The sequence below is a fragment of the Miscanthus floridulus genome, chromosome 18 (genome assembly GCF_019320115.1).
Source record: "Miscanthus floridulus cultivar M001 chromosome 18, ASM1932011v1, whole genome shotgun sequence".
Lineage (NCBI taxonomy): Eukaryota > Viridiplantae > Streptophyta > Magnoliopsida > Poales > Poaceae > Miscanthus > Miscanthus floridulus.
The window spans coordinates 108,365,510-108,379,587 of record NC_089597.1 but is presented as its reverse complement, the minus strand read 5'-3'; the positions used below and the strand labels follow the sequence as shown (position 1 = coordinate 108,379,587).

At 44.8% G+C, this 14,078-nt stretch overlaps 3 protein-coding genes across 3 annotated transcripts; all 3 read left to right on the top strand.

Annotated features, from left to right (window-relative positions):
* The first annotated feature begins 2,444 nt into the window (after positions 1-2,444).
* LOC136521836 (protein GLUTAMINE DUMPER 5-like) lies at positions 2,445-3,415 on the top strand. The gene has a single exon (XM_066515598.1). The coding sequence runs from the start codon at positions 2,551-2,553 to the stop codon at positions 3,124-3,126; it is 576 nt and encodes a 191-aa protein (XP_066371695.1). The 5' UTR covers positions 2,445-2,550; the 3' UTR covers positions 3,127-3,415.
* Positions 3,416-8,611: 5,196 nt separating this feature from the next.
* Positions 8,612-10,130, top strand: LOC136521835 (PTI1-like tyrosine-protein kinase At3g15890). The gene is made up of 3 exons (XM_066515597.1): positions 8,612-8,661; positions 8,804-8,954; positions 9,057-10,130. Exons 1-3 carry the CDS (start codon positions 8,612-8,614, stop codon positions 10,128-10,130), a joined length of 1,275 nt encoding a protein of 424 aa, XP_066371694.1.
* A 1,987-nt stretch (positions 10,131-12,117) lies between these two features.
* Positions 12,118-13,461, top strand: LOC136519565 (uncharacterized). Its single transcript, XM_066512951.1, has 3 exons — positions 12,118-12,288; positions 12,799-12,911; positions 12,982-13,461. The coding sequence occupies exons 1-3, from the start codon at positions 12,217-12,219 to the stop codon at positions 13,238-13,240; spliced, it is 444 nt and encodes a 147-aa protein (XP_066369048.1). The 5' UTR covers positions 12,118-12,216; the 3' UTR covers positions 13,241-13,461.
* The last annotated feature ends 617 nt before the right edge of the window (positions 13,462-14,078 follow it).

Genomic DNA, 14,078 nt, shown 5'->3' with positions numbered 1-14,078 from the left:
CAAGAAAGCACTTGGACGACGCTTGTTCTTACTCGGCAAGACTTGAAGGAACAAGACGAGCCTTCCAGAGCTTAACCATGAAGTGCTTGGGGGCTTGTCGATGCGAGACCCACGGGATACACCGCAAGGAAGAGAGGATATCTAGTTTGATTAGGATTCCTCCCATGTAATCCTAGTAGTAATACTACCCTGTAATCCTACTAGGAACTCTCATTATAAACCGACTAGGACTCTGGCCTCCTGACTATATAAAGGAGGGCGGAGTTTCTGGAGAAAGGGGTGAGAGAGAACACTTTACAATCAATCCAACGCAAAGGTCAACGCCGACTGGACGTAGGGCTATTACTCGATCACGATCGAGGGTCCGAACCAGGATAAATCGACTGTCTCTTGCGTTTACCGTCGAGTTCTGCATACGCTGAAGTCCGAACAAACTGCCCCGAGTACCCCCATAACATGCTATCGGTGGTGAAACATCGACAACCAAGCAATAACAAAACCAAGCACTGTCTGTCTAGTTTATATTTGTGTGCACATACATATCCTCCTGAAGAAAATACAAAAAGATGTCTTCTGTGTTGCATCACTATTATATGAGCATAACACTAAGTTAACGAAAAGAATAATCCCAAACAAAAAGTTGCGATGAAAAGGTTAATGAGGGAATATATGTTTCTATTAAAATAAAATTTGTTTAGAGGAATACTACTACTGCAAGTAGAGTGTGGGATATGTGATTCGAAAGTATGTAGAGAGAGATCAGTGCGATCATTCTATTGGGCCCTGCTTCAAATTCTCCACTCATCAAATGTGTCACGCTAGCTCTTAGCTAAAGTTGGCAGACGTAATCCACATTGTTGTTGGTAAAGCTCCACTAAGTGATGGATTAAGCTAGCAACTAATTAATTGACGCTTAAGGATAAGGACATGACCTTTATTACCTTGAAGTAATTAACAACTTGTGCTATCATTAAGATGCATGTATAACTTTTGTAAACTGAACATCACCTATTTCAAAAGAAAATATCATGCCACATTATATAAATATATGCCAAAATGCAACAAAAATTATGTACGGGCAAATATAGGTTTTTACTGGATACTCCTCCATTCTTTTTTTTTACCCCTCCGTTGTTTTTTACATGTCATATGGATTTGTTCTAAGTCTAACATTACTATTTTTGTCATCTATTTAAAAAAAATTATAGTTTTACAACATATGAATTATACATTCAGCTAGGTATATAGTTAATGTATGTAGGGCATATATGTAGCAGTAGCACCACACTTAGGACACATCTGCAATGCTCCCCTTTGTTGGTACCACAGCATATCTCTGTCTCTGCATTAATTTAGTTGCCAAAGAGTTGAAGCTAGGATGATGATGCTTTACGTATGTCCTAAACCTTATCATTAACTTAATTGCTTTTCATTTTCAGTCTGGAGTCTGTCAATAATCAATGCACAACCTTTCAGGAAAATAATCAGTGCACAAGCAATCATTCTCGTACAGTTCTAGATGACCTCTTCCTCGGGCCACCATATAGTGTCCATCCACGGGAAAACCAATTAATGCAATCAAATCAATGGACAGTTCGTACTACAAATTACTCAAGTGTAGTTCTACAAACTTCTTTTCTCAAAAGCAAAATGATCGTTTGCCTTTGCTTTTCAGAAACAAAGTTCAAATTTCAAAATCATGAATTGCAGAGCATGCACCTGATGAGGATCGGCCCGGCCTATTTGTCATACCACACCACCTCTATACCTTTGTTTCTTTTATATCATACTTTTTTTGGATAATGATTTTCATATCATACTTATGGGTCTGTTTGGATGGGTTAGGGCTAGTTAATAGTTAGACTAAAAATAAACTTAAATTAGCCAAGATTGACTAACTAGTTAGCTAACAACTAGTTGGAGACTTGTCTAAAAAAAATAGCCCGCCTATTAGCCTTAATGTTTGGATATACTAGAGCTAATTTTGGCTAATTTTTAGCTAGCTAGTGATTAACTCTTGTATCCAAACAGACCCTATAATATGCAAAGGCTTTAGCTTAACGGCTCTCTTGCGCAGAGTGGAACTTATCCCTTCAACACGTGGTGTAGAACCCAAACTAAACTATTTACATCCCATAAGAAACTTCTAAACGTTCATCATGCAACTGTGTTTGCTTAATTCCGCCCAATTAACTAACCTACAAGTTAATCATTCCACGGCTATGTAGGACAAGGAATCACTCATCTTATCTTATCTGCCTAAGCACCATCATATATATAAGCCCAAAGTTGGCAACATAAAACCGTTTCCCCATTGGTCCTTTTTTCTGTGTTACCTTACCCTCTTGACATCAACTTTTACAAACATTTTCACAAGCCTGTGTGTATTGTCCATTTGTCCTATAAATAGATCCCCTTCCCTCTCACCATTTCCGCATCACCTCCAAGAACAAGCACTCCTGATCTCTCGTCCCTCTCACAACACATAACAGACAGCAAATAGGCGGTGGGTGCAAGACTGCAAGTGAGCTAGCAGCCAGCTCTACCGCCATGAGGCCAGGAGCAGAGTTCCCGACCATGAGCCACGGCGCGCCCATGGCGGCTCCAGGGGCGAACGCGACGGCGCCTCACTCGCCGTGGCAGTCGCCGGTGCCATACCTGTTCGGCGGGCTGGCGGCGATGCTGGGGCTCATAGCCTTCGCGCTGCTCATCCTGGCCTGCTCCTACTGGAAGCTGTCCGGGTACCTCGACGCGGACCGCGACCGGCGGGCCGGGTCGTCCGGGGAAGGTGGCGGCGCCGACGGGGAGAAGGGCTCGGCGGCCGGCGCGGCCAGGCCGGCGGCGGAGTTCCAGGAGCACGTGGTGGTCATCATGGCCGGCGAGGAGAGGCCGACCTTCCTGGCCACGCCGGCGGCCAGCCGAGCCGTTGTGGAGCTCGGAGCCGTGCCAGCCGCGCCGGGCGGCTCCGGCTCCGGCTCGGGCGAGGAGAAGAAGGTGCACGCGGACGACGGCGACTGTGAGCAGGGAGTGCCCCGGCTCGGAGCCGACGCCGGCGCCGGCGCCGGCGCCGTGAGCCGGGGCAGTGAAGGCAGCAGCACCAGCAGCGCGACTGCACTGGCTGAGTGATCGCTCGTTTTTCCTCCCCATTTCTCCTCTTGCTGGAGTGGTGTGTTAGATTTAGCTGTAGATGTAGATTCTTGACGTGATTGGTTGAGACTGGGGGTGAAATTAATGGAAAAAAAAAAGAAACTTCAATGCGAGTTTTGCTAACTTTTCCAGTTGCTGCAATCTGTTTATGGAAAAAAGAAGATTTCAGCAACTTTCTGCTTCAAATTCAGAAACGACTATAATGGATCGATCATCGATAAACAGGCACAGCCAGTTAGCCACCAGGGCTACAGTTCAGCAATGTTTGAGTAGAACTAGTGGAACACATTACTTTTCGTACTAGAAAATAGTTCAGTCCATCTGTTTGTTCAAGTGATCAGCCAGAGAAATCACAGAGGACTGAACTATTTTCTCTGGCTGATCACAGAGGTTCAGACTTGAGAAGGAAAACACAGAGGATACTCCGTACAGGTTTAGTGAGACAGGCAGCAGAGTTCCTGATCGCCATGCCGGCCCTGCCGGCCCCTGCTCCTGCTCCTGCTCCTGCTCCTGCTCCTGCTGAGTAACGTCGTCCTCCTAAACTTTAGTCGCTGTCTCATTAGATGTTTGACACATGTATGGAGTATTAAATATAGGCTAATTACGAAACTAAATGCACAGATTGAGACTACCTTACAAGACGAATTTATTAAGTCTAATTAGTTTATGATTTGACAATATGGTGCTACAGTAACATATCTAATGACGGATTAATTAGGCTTAATAAATTCGTTTCGTGGATTACTGACGGATTCTGTAATTTTTTTATTAGTATCCGAACACCCCATGTGATATCCGATGTGATACCTCTTAAACTTTAATTCCTGCATCCAAAGTAAAGTAGCATCCGTGTTGACGAGGCTACCAAGATTCGGCTCCACGTTAACTGGAATAGTTACAGCTCAAGGAGCCCGAAAATGGGACCACGAGCGACCCTGCATGATCCCATGCCCCATGCACAAAGGGGAGCTATAGGGGATCAGGGCTCGTTTGATCTAATTGCGAGTTTACCCCTCGGTGCACTATCGACGATATCCCATCGACATCCATCGACAATTTGATATTCGATTTAGCAGATCCTCATTCACATACCTCACTTGATGCGGTGATCGTACTGTAAGGCTGCATCTCCTTAGAATGGCTCCAGGTAATCTTGTGTAATATAGTTGTAAGTCGTTTTTCTCTTTCTTCTCGTAATAAAATTAGAAGCTGGTGAAGCTGGAAAAAAAAAAACTAGCTTCACCGGTTCTAACTCCTCTAGATTTAGCATAGAGCTGAATCCGGAAGAAACTATCTCAAATGGCCCCTGACCATAGCCATTACAGCTTCACATATGCTACACACATCAAAGTTTGAAAATCAATGGTAGACAACACAATATATGACGTGAGTAAGCTAGCTTTTTGTGATAAATTTCTTGTGCCATTGAATGCTAAAGAAATTCTCACATCAGCTGCCTTGCACAGTTGCACGTCATGAGTCCGTTTTCTTGTCCTCTTGCCGCTGCCTCCGCCAACTCTCTGCAGCTCTCTCTCTCTCTCTCTCTTGCTGGTTTTGTGAATCTCGAGTACATCGAGTATATCTGAATTCGAATTATTGGGTAATGCTTTCTTCGGGGCAAACATGAGGTGTCAATTTCTATTACCTGAAATTCTATATACGCGAACTACCAAATCCCAATTTTCGGGTCATCCGAATGCCTACCCCTACACAGATATCAAGATTCAAACTTCATAATTTTTATACTAATATCATGGCCAACAATTTTTAAGTATCATAATACAAACTTTCACGTAGTTAGATTCGTAATCGTAATCAAATGTACTATCCAATAATTATAAGCTTATAATCATAATAAATATTATATACAATTAATGGTAAAAGTGTAACTTGAGAGACTGTGTCATGTCAAATTACGCCTTGTATATTTACCTGGTAAAAACAATAAGTGTATGGTATTTTGGATATTTTTTTTCTTTTTCTCGGGTTAGTAATTTATATGCCTCCAGGGGTGAACGTTGAGGCTTAGCTGTGGGCAAATACTATGACAATCGATAGATGAGAAGAGCTAACCTTCATATGTGATATTGTAAAGTCTTCTTAAATGAACGAGTTGTGCTCCTTTTTCTTCAAAAAAAAAAAAGTCGTTTTGAAATTGGTATCCAGTTTTTTGCACAAAAAAAAAACAAGAATAATTGCTTCTGTATGCGGTTGCTGTCTTGAGTCTTTGTAGAAGGATCAATAGAAACCAGATGTTGGAAGGACGATATAGATGATACCTGAATAGTGAGACAGGAAGTTGAGCTGCTGATGGCCATGCTGCCCCAGTCTCCCAAACAGATTGGCAGTTCCACGGTGACCGGTGATTAGGTGAACTCGGCGAATCAGGACCGTTCGTGTGATCCGAGCTAGTGTTGTCTGTTGATACCCGATCTGGCCATCCCGGAAACATATTCAGATAGCAGCAGCTGTCAGATGTGTTCACGCATCACCTTTCCTGCAATAAGCAGTTTGGCCTCACTATCTTGTTGCAGATCGCGATATCAAAATGACAAAAGGCGCGCAAGATGGGAACGTCATCGGTAATAGCCTAGGCAGGCAGGAGACAGTGTGTGCCCATTTCAGCTCGATGGCAGTCAGTTCATGCTTATCTCCTGCAACTGCAACCCGGCGCTGGACTGGATATGTCCAAACTCTCACCGGATTTGGTACCTGGTAATAATTGACAAATGGTCAGGAGAGAATCTGCCATTTGCCAATTGCCAGGTCGTGTGGTGCTCTGAAGTCTGAACTCTGTAGGAAGAATCCGCGGCTCACTGTCACTGTAGCCACTGGCACGGATTCTTGGATCCATTCAGCATAGTCGTAGCTGATCTTCTTGCAAGTATGCAAAGCCCTGACGGATAAACTCGGACCATGTCGATCCAGAATTCGAGATCCTCCCATATGCAGCCGGCCGGATTCGCACCTCAATTCCGGGAACGAAACGACGACGTAGCAGCGACCGGAGCCGACGAGACGTTGCTGCGGCCGCGGAGAGGTCGCCTGTCCCCGTTGACTCCGCGTCCACGGATTCCGTCTCCGGCCGGCCACATTTCCCGCGGAATTCCCATGATGATCGATGTTGATTCCTGAGTAGGGGTCGGTGCGTGTGGCAGCTCCGGACTCCGGTCGTTTCGTTCCTTTCGGTCAGTCCCCGTTTCCGCGGGGGGACTTGGGTTCGGATTCCCCCATTCCACCTGCGTCCGCCAGCCGTGTGCTGTAAGACGCCGTCGGCTAGGAGTAGTATATCATTGCTAGTGGAAGGGCACCTGAAGCACAAGGGAATTTAGTTAAGAGCTGGACGGCCTGATGGATCAGATTCAGATGCCCTGTGCCCATTTGTGCTGGAGCATACCTTCCAGGTGCCGGAGGGTTTGATTCTCTGGAAACGCTGCCTCCATAACCAGGTCCTTAGGGATTGAAATCCGAATTATCCGACATCCATATCCGCTAAAACTTATATATATGGATATCCGTATTCGTATCTGTTTTCAATGTGATACTAAATGAATATATTCGAATTCACATTTTAGTATTTTATTATTCTATCCGATTCCAGATACGTATTTGGCAAAAATATGGAATATCTTACTTTTATCCATATCCGCAAAGAACAAGGTATAATAAATTCATTTAAAAGTTTTCTCTCCATGACTTGTGACTAGTTATTTACTAATGATGTACTGAAACTATTTAATAGTATATCTATAAATAACTTTCAATACTAATTTGATGTTAATGATACATAAAGATTTAATTATTTTTAGTATTTTTATAATTTAATCTAAACCTAATATATTTGTGAATTATTTTAATACTTTTATTTATTTATTTATTTACTAATCTAAAATATTTTATATAATTTATAATTTCATGATAAATATTATATAAATAATGATTAATTAACGATATACTTATTTATTAAATATTTATTGATAAATACTTTATTTTTGATGAGCTATCCTTGTCTGTGTTATATACCCACATACTTTAATCTCTAATTGTGTAATAAATGTAATTACAAAAACATTGATAAAGCAAAATGACTCGTTGCCTACATTCTTATTTCTTCATTTGACCTATCATTTCATTAAACATTATTCATTATAATCTAGTTCATTTCGATATATGGTGATTATTAGAAGTGTACCTTGATTTTATTCATTTTGCTAATCGAGGAACTTATTAGTAAAATCTATGCATGTATGTTGAATATAACAATATACACTTTGAGTCCGAATAGAAATCTGAATCTGAGACATCCATTTGTATTCGTATTAAAAAATATTCATATCCGTATTCGAATCCAAATACAAAAATGGTAAAAGGTGATATCCAGATCCGATTCCATACGAATTTGATCTGTTTCCATCCCTACGTGTCCTGATCCTTGCCGGGTTGTACGTTCACGATGTTTTGAGGTCTTGTTTTCGTGGATTGTGTTGAGAACTGGATGCACGTCAGTTTATACTTCTTTGTTGCATGTCATTTTATACTTTGTGCAGACTGACTGCAGACGGCCTTGCAATGCAGCGCGAATCAAAACGTTCATTCAACCTTTCCTATATGGATGCATGCATGGGCCATCGTAGGCCGTATCCTTGCGCTACTCGTCTGGTCCGGCAGCCCATTTTAGCGTACGCCGTGTGGAGGCCCATAGGGCCCACGTAGACTCAACTCACGACGCTCCCATTCCCGCAGCCCATTCCAGCAACCGGGCTGCGCGGCCTGTGGCCGGGCGGCATCCGAGACGTTTGACTGGCTCGCGATCCGTTGACGTGGCACTTGTTCTCTCTCACTCCACCACCATCTTTCTCTTGCACCAAACGTCCATCCAAACCAGGTCAGCCCAAGAGCGAGCCAGTAACTGGAGCCCAGTTATTTTACTCGCATAAACCACGGGAGTGCTGGCAGGATTCACCAAATGGTGCATCAAGATGTCCGCCGGCTTTGGACGGTTTCGGGAGATCTGCATCTGCCAACAGCATAAAGCCCAAGTAGGAGTACTTCTATTTGTTCCCTCAATTATCGCTTCACCACTCTTCGTTCACTCCGAGGCACAGCGGGCATGTTTGGTACAGCTTATAAGCGGTTTATGGTCAAAATAAACTGAAATTAACAGTTAAATACCACGCTTTTTAGCAGCTTATTCTGACCACACTTATTCCCACAGTTCCTATTTGTAAAAAAAACAGAAGCTGAATCAGACTAACTTATTTTGATCGTCGTTTTTACTCTATTTGTGCAGCCAAACAGAGCCAACGACTCAAGTACCCCTCAAGGCTCAAGCTAGCTAGCTAGATATCAGTGCGCGTGACAAAACGAGCGAGGGAGCGAGACACACGTCGGCCGGCCGCCGCCTTGTTGGAGAGAACAGAGGAGTCGTCGAGGCGTCCACGTCGTCCGTGCATCGTCCGGCGCCATGGGCTCGTCGTTGACCTCCTGCTGCGGTTCTGAGAAGGTCGAGCAAGGGTACGTGCGTGCTTTACGGTCCTCGGTTTCATGTGTGATTTGCTTCATCATCTGCTGCTTGCTTGGTGTGTACTCGAGGCGCGCGGCTCGTCGATGGTTTACCTTATGCATGTTTCTGCTGGGTGTGTCTTTTAATCATCAGCTGCGTGAGCGCGTCGCCCATGAGCAGCACGTGGAGAATATTCAGCTACAAGGAGCTGCAGGCCGCCACCAACGGCTTCAGCGAGGAGAACAAGCTCGGCGAGGGCGGCTTCGGCAGCGTCTACTGGGGCAAGACATCCGACGGCCTCCAGGTAACACCACACGTCCACACCTAGCGCACGCAACCAGCTCGGTGACGGTGAGAGCATCCTGTGTGTGCACATGACGACCGACCCATGGTCCCATGCATGCAGATCGCCGTGAAGAAGCTCAAGGCCACCAACGACAACTCCAAGGCGGAGATGGAGTTCGCGGTGGAAGTAGAGGTCCTCGCCCGAGTGCGCCACAGGAACCTCCTGGGCCTGCGCGGCTACTGCGCGGGCGCGGAGCAGCGGATGATCGTCTACGACTACATGCCCAACCTGAGCCTGCTCTCCCACCTCCACGGCCAGTTCGCCGGCGAGGTGCAGCTCGACTGGAAGCGGCGCGTCGCGGTCGCCGTCGGCTCGGCCGAAGGCCTCGTGTACCTGCACCACGAGGTGACGCCGCACATCATTCACCGGGACATCAAGGCCAGCAACGTGCTGCTGGACTCGGACTTCGCGCCGCTCGTCGCCGACTTCGGCTTCGCCAAGCTCGTGCCCGAGGGGGTCTCGCACATGACCACCCGCGTCAAGGGCACGCTCGGGTACCTGGCGCCCGAGTACGCCATGTGGGGGAAGGTCTCCGGCGCCTGCGACGTCTACAGCTTCGGCATCCTGCTGCTGGAGCTCGTCTCCGGGAGGAAGCCCATCGAGCGCCTGCCGTCCGGGGCGAAACGCACCATCACCGAGTGGGCCGAGCCGCTCATCGCGCGCGGCCGACTCGGGGACCTCGTCGACCCGCGCCTCCGGGGCACGTTCGACGCCGCGCAGCTCGCGCGTGTTGTTGAGTGCGCCGCGCTCTGCGTGCAGGGCGAGCCCGACCGCCGCCCGGACATGCGCACCGTCGTCGGCATCCTGCGCGGAGACAACGCCGCCGCCGCCGCCACGGTGGGGCGTGCTGGCAAAGGGGACCAGAAGGTGCCGGTGAGGATCGAGAGCGTCAAGTACGCGGACCGCCTGATGGAGATGGACAAGAGCAGCTCGTACTACGACGAGCCTCAGGACTGCGACGAGGAGGAGGAGGAAGGAGACGACATCGACGACGACAAGGTGGAGGAGTACTCATTGATAGATGACAAAAGTAGCATGAACTTCGGGGCGTTTGGCGCCATGCCAGTGCAGCAGACCATGCACGACCCCTACGTGAAGAGGATCTCGGGAAATGCTAATGCTATCAAGATATAATGTAGTTTTACGTGAACATTGTATTAATTTTGTTGGGTGCAAACTTGTCTTAATTAGTTCGAGTTGGTGCTCTGTCGATTTTAGGAACTTTTCTTTTATGCTAAAGTACAATTATTTTCTCCAGTAGTATACATACTATGTTCTCCAGTAGTTTTATGTTAACATTGTATTAATTTTGTTGGGTGTAAACTGTAAACTTGTCTTAGTTGGTTCGAGTGGGTGTTCTGATGAATGTTATTTTGTGATTTTAGGGACTTTTCTATGTTCTCCAACTGTGTATATATTCTATGTATTGAGCCAAAATGTCCTTCCATATGAAGAAACAAAGAATACCATGCAGGGGCACTACTACAAAATTAAAAGTGATTTTGGAAGACAACTTGTTGAGTGTCTTTATAAAAAAAGAGAGACGAGCAAAAATTATGTCACTCTCCAAAACACCTGATGATTTTTATACACGGTTGTTTTGTTTAGGCAGACACCAAGAAATGAGCAACTTTGGAAATCGTTTTACAGAGCCTTTGAAAATATACCTTATTTTTAGAGACGAACCACTTAAGAGGCCCGCCTATGTAAATAGGCTCAAAGCTCAGTCGACCCGCTACTGTAGTCACATATATAACAGACTTAGAGTTTCTCAACCATCTCACTCTTCCGTCTCCACCGCCGTCCCCGCCTCTGTTGATTGTCACTAACTCCCTATTCCATATCATCAACTATGTTTAAATTGGGAATGTGAATGACATTCACCATAGTCACAGGGCTTAATTCTAATCAATTCCATAAGTTTTGATGACTATGTGGATATAGGAACAAAGGTGACTATTGGACACGGTCAAACACTTGATCAAATCGCATATTTGACTACACCATGTCGAAGATCACATCGAGATAAACGAAATGGAGTTTTGGCTCACCCAATTCGAAGTCTGGACGTGAAAGTTACACCTTTCAAAAGATCGCGACACAGGCCAGGCTAGAATTGGAGAGAGGGTCGGGTGACCCAGGGATAAGCTCAATGCCCCTCAAACTTGGTCCATAGCTTCTCTACTCAAGAAGAAGCCCAAGGGAAGCAAAAGTGTATGCAAAACATAGTTGATGGTCCAATATAATAGAGGTGTATGCAAAAGTGTTTTTGGGACAAAATCGGCGCAAAACGCAGAAAACTTTGTGGACGACATGCTGGTCAAATATAAGAGTGTGGACAATCTAATCACCGACTTGGAAGAGACATTTACGAGTCTAGCTAAGAAGTGCGACTTGGAGTAGCACGCAGTTGCTATGCATTGTGATTTAGCTCTAGTATGTTTTAAAAACTGTGAACTACGGATTTGTATAATCACCTCTATAATTATCTACAAAATTTTATCTTTATTTCAACTTAAAAAATTATGATCTTTCTTCTATGATAAAATACACATAAAAGGTGATTTTTGCCAATTCAAATGCTGGGCAAGGAAAATTCCGTTTGGATCCTTGGAATTGAATTCATTCTAATAATTATAATTTAGGCAAAGATTAATTAAGGTAATATAGTTGCATATGTAATATATTTGTATATTTATTGTTAGGCATGTAAGGGACGTACTTATGTGTTGCATTTTTATTGTAGAGAAGTGAGTTGAAGAGTGTGTTGTAAGTTGGAGAGTAGAATTATAGCATAGTGATTTATAGAATCCATTTGTATCTCCCACCTTGTGAATTTGAGATATGTTTATTTGTGAGCCTGAGAAAGTTATGAAATGTCAAATTCCAATCGAAATAGCCTAATCCATTATGTAGATTTCAATTCCTCCAAAATGAAGGGATTCAAATGGGTCCTCACTTTGAATTTCCAGAACTCTTCCAGTTAGGGGTATATTTCTACAAGTATTTTATTTAACAACTATTTTCACAAAGCATGTGAAATAGAAAATAATCAAATTAAAAAAAAACGTGAACCTTTGGGTCACACACGTGTCATATCAAGGGCAAGGGCCCACGCACATTTCCATCTCCATCGGGCTCTCGTTCTGGAATCAGGCGCATCTTTTCCCTCGCCGACCGCCACTGGCCCTCGTGCGCCGGCGATCTCCGCTAGGCTTCCATGGGGCTTGTCGCGCGTTCTGCCTTCCGGCAGCTCGCGGCCGCGGCACGTCGGATGACACCGAGGAGCCAGGTACACTATTCATCCTCATCCTGGGTTTTTTTGGGGTTTTGTGCTAATGAGATTAGTGGGCTGGGCGGCGAGACGGCGCGGCGCTGCCGACCGCGGGAGTTTAGCGACGAACAGGGAGGGGGTATTGCGGCGGCAGGTTTAGGGAAATGGAGGGAATGAGTGGCGGCGGGTGGACGGATGGCGGAGAGGCGAGACCGCCCGTGGTGGCTAGATGGGAGGTCGTGCGGCGTGCGGCGGGCAGCCGCGACACCGTGATGCGTCTGTGGCTGCTGTGGGGGACGACATGGCATCGGCGGTGTAGTTGTGGAAGGAGCTTCGGTCGTTCAGCTTTTGCTATTGGTTTACGCAGTCCAGACGTTTTACAAGGGCACATAGGTATTTGAGAAGTATTGTTAATCTATTAGGTTCGGGTGCTTAATTTGTCTCTCTGTCCTCCCTCTTCGTTATAGAACCAAGGTTCGCATGACATATTTGTATTTATATATTTGTGGATCTGTGTTGATTTCGTAGCACCTGGGCCGGAAGAAGGCGTCCACTACCACAGAGGCAAAGCATAAGAGAAGTGGCGATCATGGCAAAGGATCTCAGCAATACTATCAATTTAGAGATGGATTTGGGCCTAGGTACAGAAGCAAATACTAGCGAAATAGTGAACTTCATATTTCTCCGTTGTCTAATTTATACTGTTTTCAGGGAGTCCTTTTTTGGTACATGGGTAGTTGGTACTGTGGGCTCGTCTGGTGTCTTGTACACATGCCTACGAGACTATGTGGACAAGTCCATCCAGCTCAGCCGTGAAGAAATGATCACTTTTCAGATGACACTAGAGAAGGAGAGGATGGTGGAACAACATAAGAAGGAGCTGCAAGCCTTGGGTGCAGGGGTACAGAAGGTTGACAAGGAAAGGGGTGCAAGGGAGACCCAAAGCGACCAAAAGGATCATGATAATTAGCTCTAGGGACTAAGTATGAAAAACTAAGCATTGATGCGAGTCTTATCTAGTAAATCATTAAATAGATGTCTCGGTGCCCTGCGGATTTTTTTGGGTACGCTTGATAGCAAGACCTTCAAGTTTCATACAGTTCATTTCTCTTATTGTTGTTGACTTGACAAGTTGGTTCAGAGAATGACTTATTATTGCCTTTAGAAGTTATATGCGATGGATTCCATGCCTCTGTGATTGTCATCATTTTTTCTGGTCATTACTCTTTAGTCATTGCTTTGTCAATATGTCTCGTTGTTAAAAGTTCAGAGGTCTGTGGCAATGCTCAGGTATGGTTTATGGAGTAGTTATTCCTATGCATGTCAAACGAATTTTGATACATCTGATATGATTTAAATATATGCTTCACTGTCTTTTTGTTGGTATTCTTCGACAGGTGCCAACCTGTTTAAGGAGAATCGTGCTGATAGTCTAGTAAGCTTCATTGTTTGCAAGCCTTGTTATCTTTTTGTTACTATATCAAACTTTCATGAGTGAGTGATGTTGTGGGTGTTAATTAACATCCTTTCCTTTGATATCTCCAACATGATATTTTGTATGAATGACATTCTGTAGCCTTAAAATGAAATTATTTTTTATTTTGATGAAACTAGTGAAGAAACTAAGAAAATCTCTGAGTTTATTTTGCTTTGTTGTTTGTAGACTTATTGCCATCTCTATTAGACATTTGATCCGGATAAGAAGTTCAAAACAACAAGATAGTCTTCAAATGCAGTGTCCGACTGTCCGTATTAAATCCCAAGACTAGCTAGAGCGAGTAGGTCTTCACTTTATTCCATGGATCATG

Bases quoted from the DNA above. Each gene is read 5' to 3' on its own strand.
- LOC136521836 (XM_066515598.1), top strand. From the start codon at position 2,551: ATGAGGCCAGGAGCAGAGTTCCCGACCATGAGCCACGGCGCGCCCATG.
- LOC136521835 (XM_066515597.1), top strand. From the start codon at position 8,612: ATGGGCTCGTCGTTGACCTCCTGCTGCGGTTCTGAGAAGGTCGAGCAA. The intron at 8,662-8,803 runs GTACGTGCGTGC...TTTAATCATCAG, and splicing joins TCTGAGAAGGTCGAGCAAGG to CTGCGTGAGCGCGTCGCCCA. The intron at 8,955-9,056 runs GTAACACCACAC...CCATGCATGCAG, and splicing joins AGACATCCGACGGCCTCCAG to ATCGCCGTGAAGAAGCTCAA.
- LOC136519565 (XM_066512951.1), top strand. From the start codon at position 12,217: ATGGGGCTTGTCGCGCGTTCTGCCTTCCGGCAGCTCGCGGCCGCGGCA. The intron at 12,289-12,798 runs GTACACTATTCA...TTGATTTCGTAG, and splicing joins GGATGACACCGAGGAGCCAG to CACCTGGGCCGGAAGAAGGC. The intron at 12,912-12,981 runs GTACAGAAGCAA...TACTGTTTTCAG, and splicing joins AGAGATGGATTTGGGCCTAG to GGAGTCCTTTTTTGGTACAT.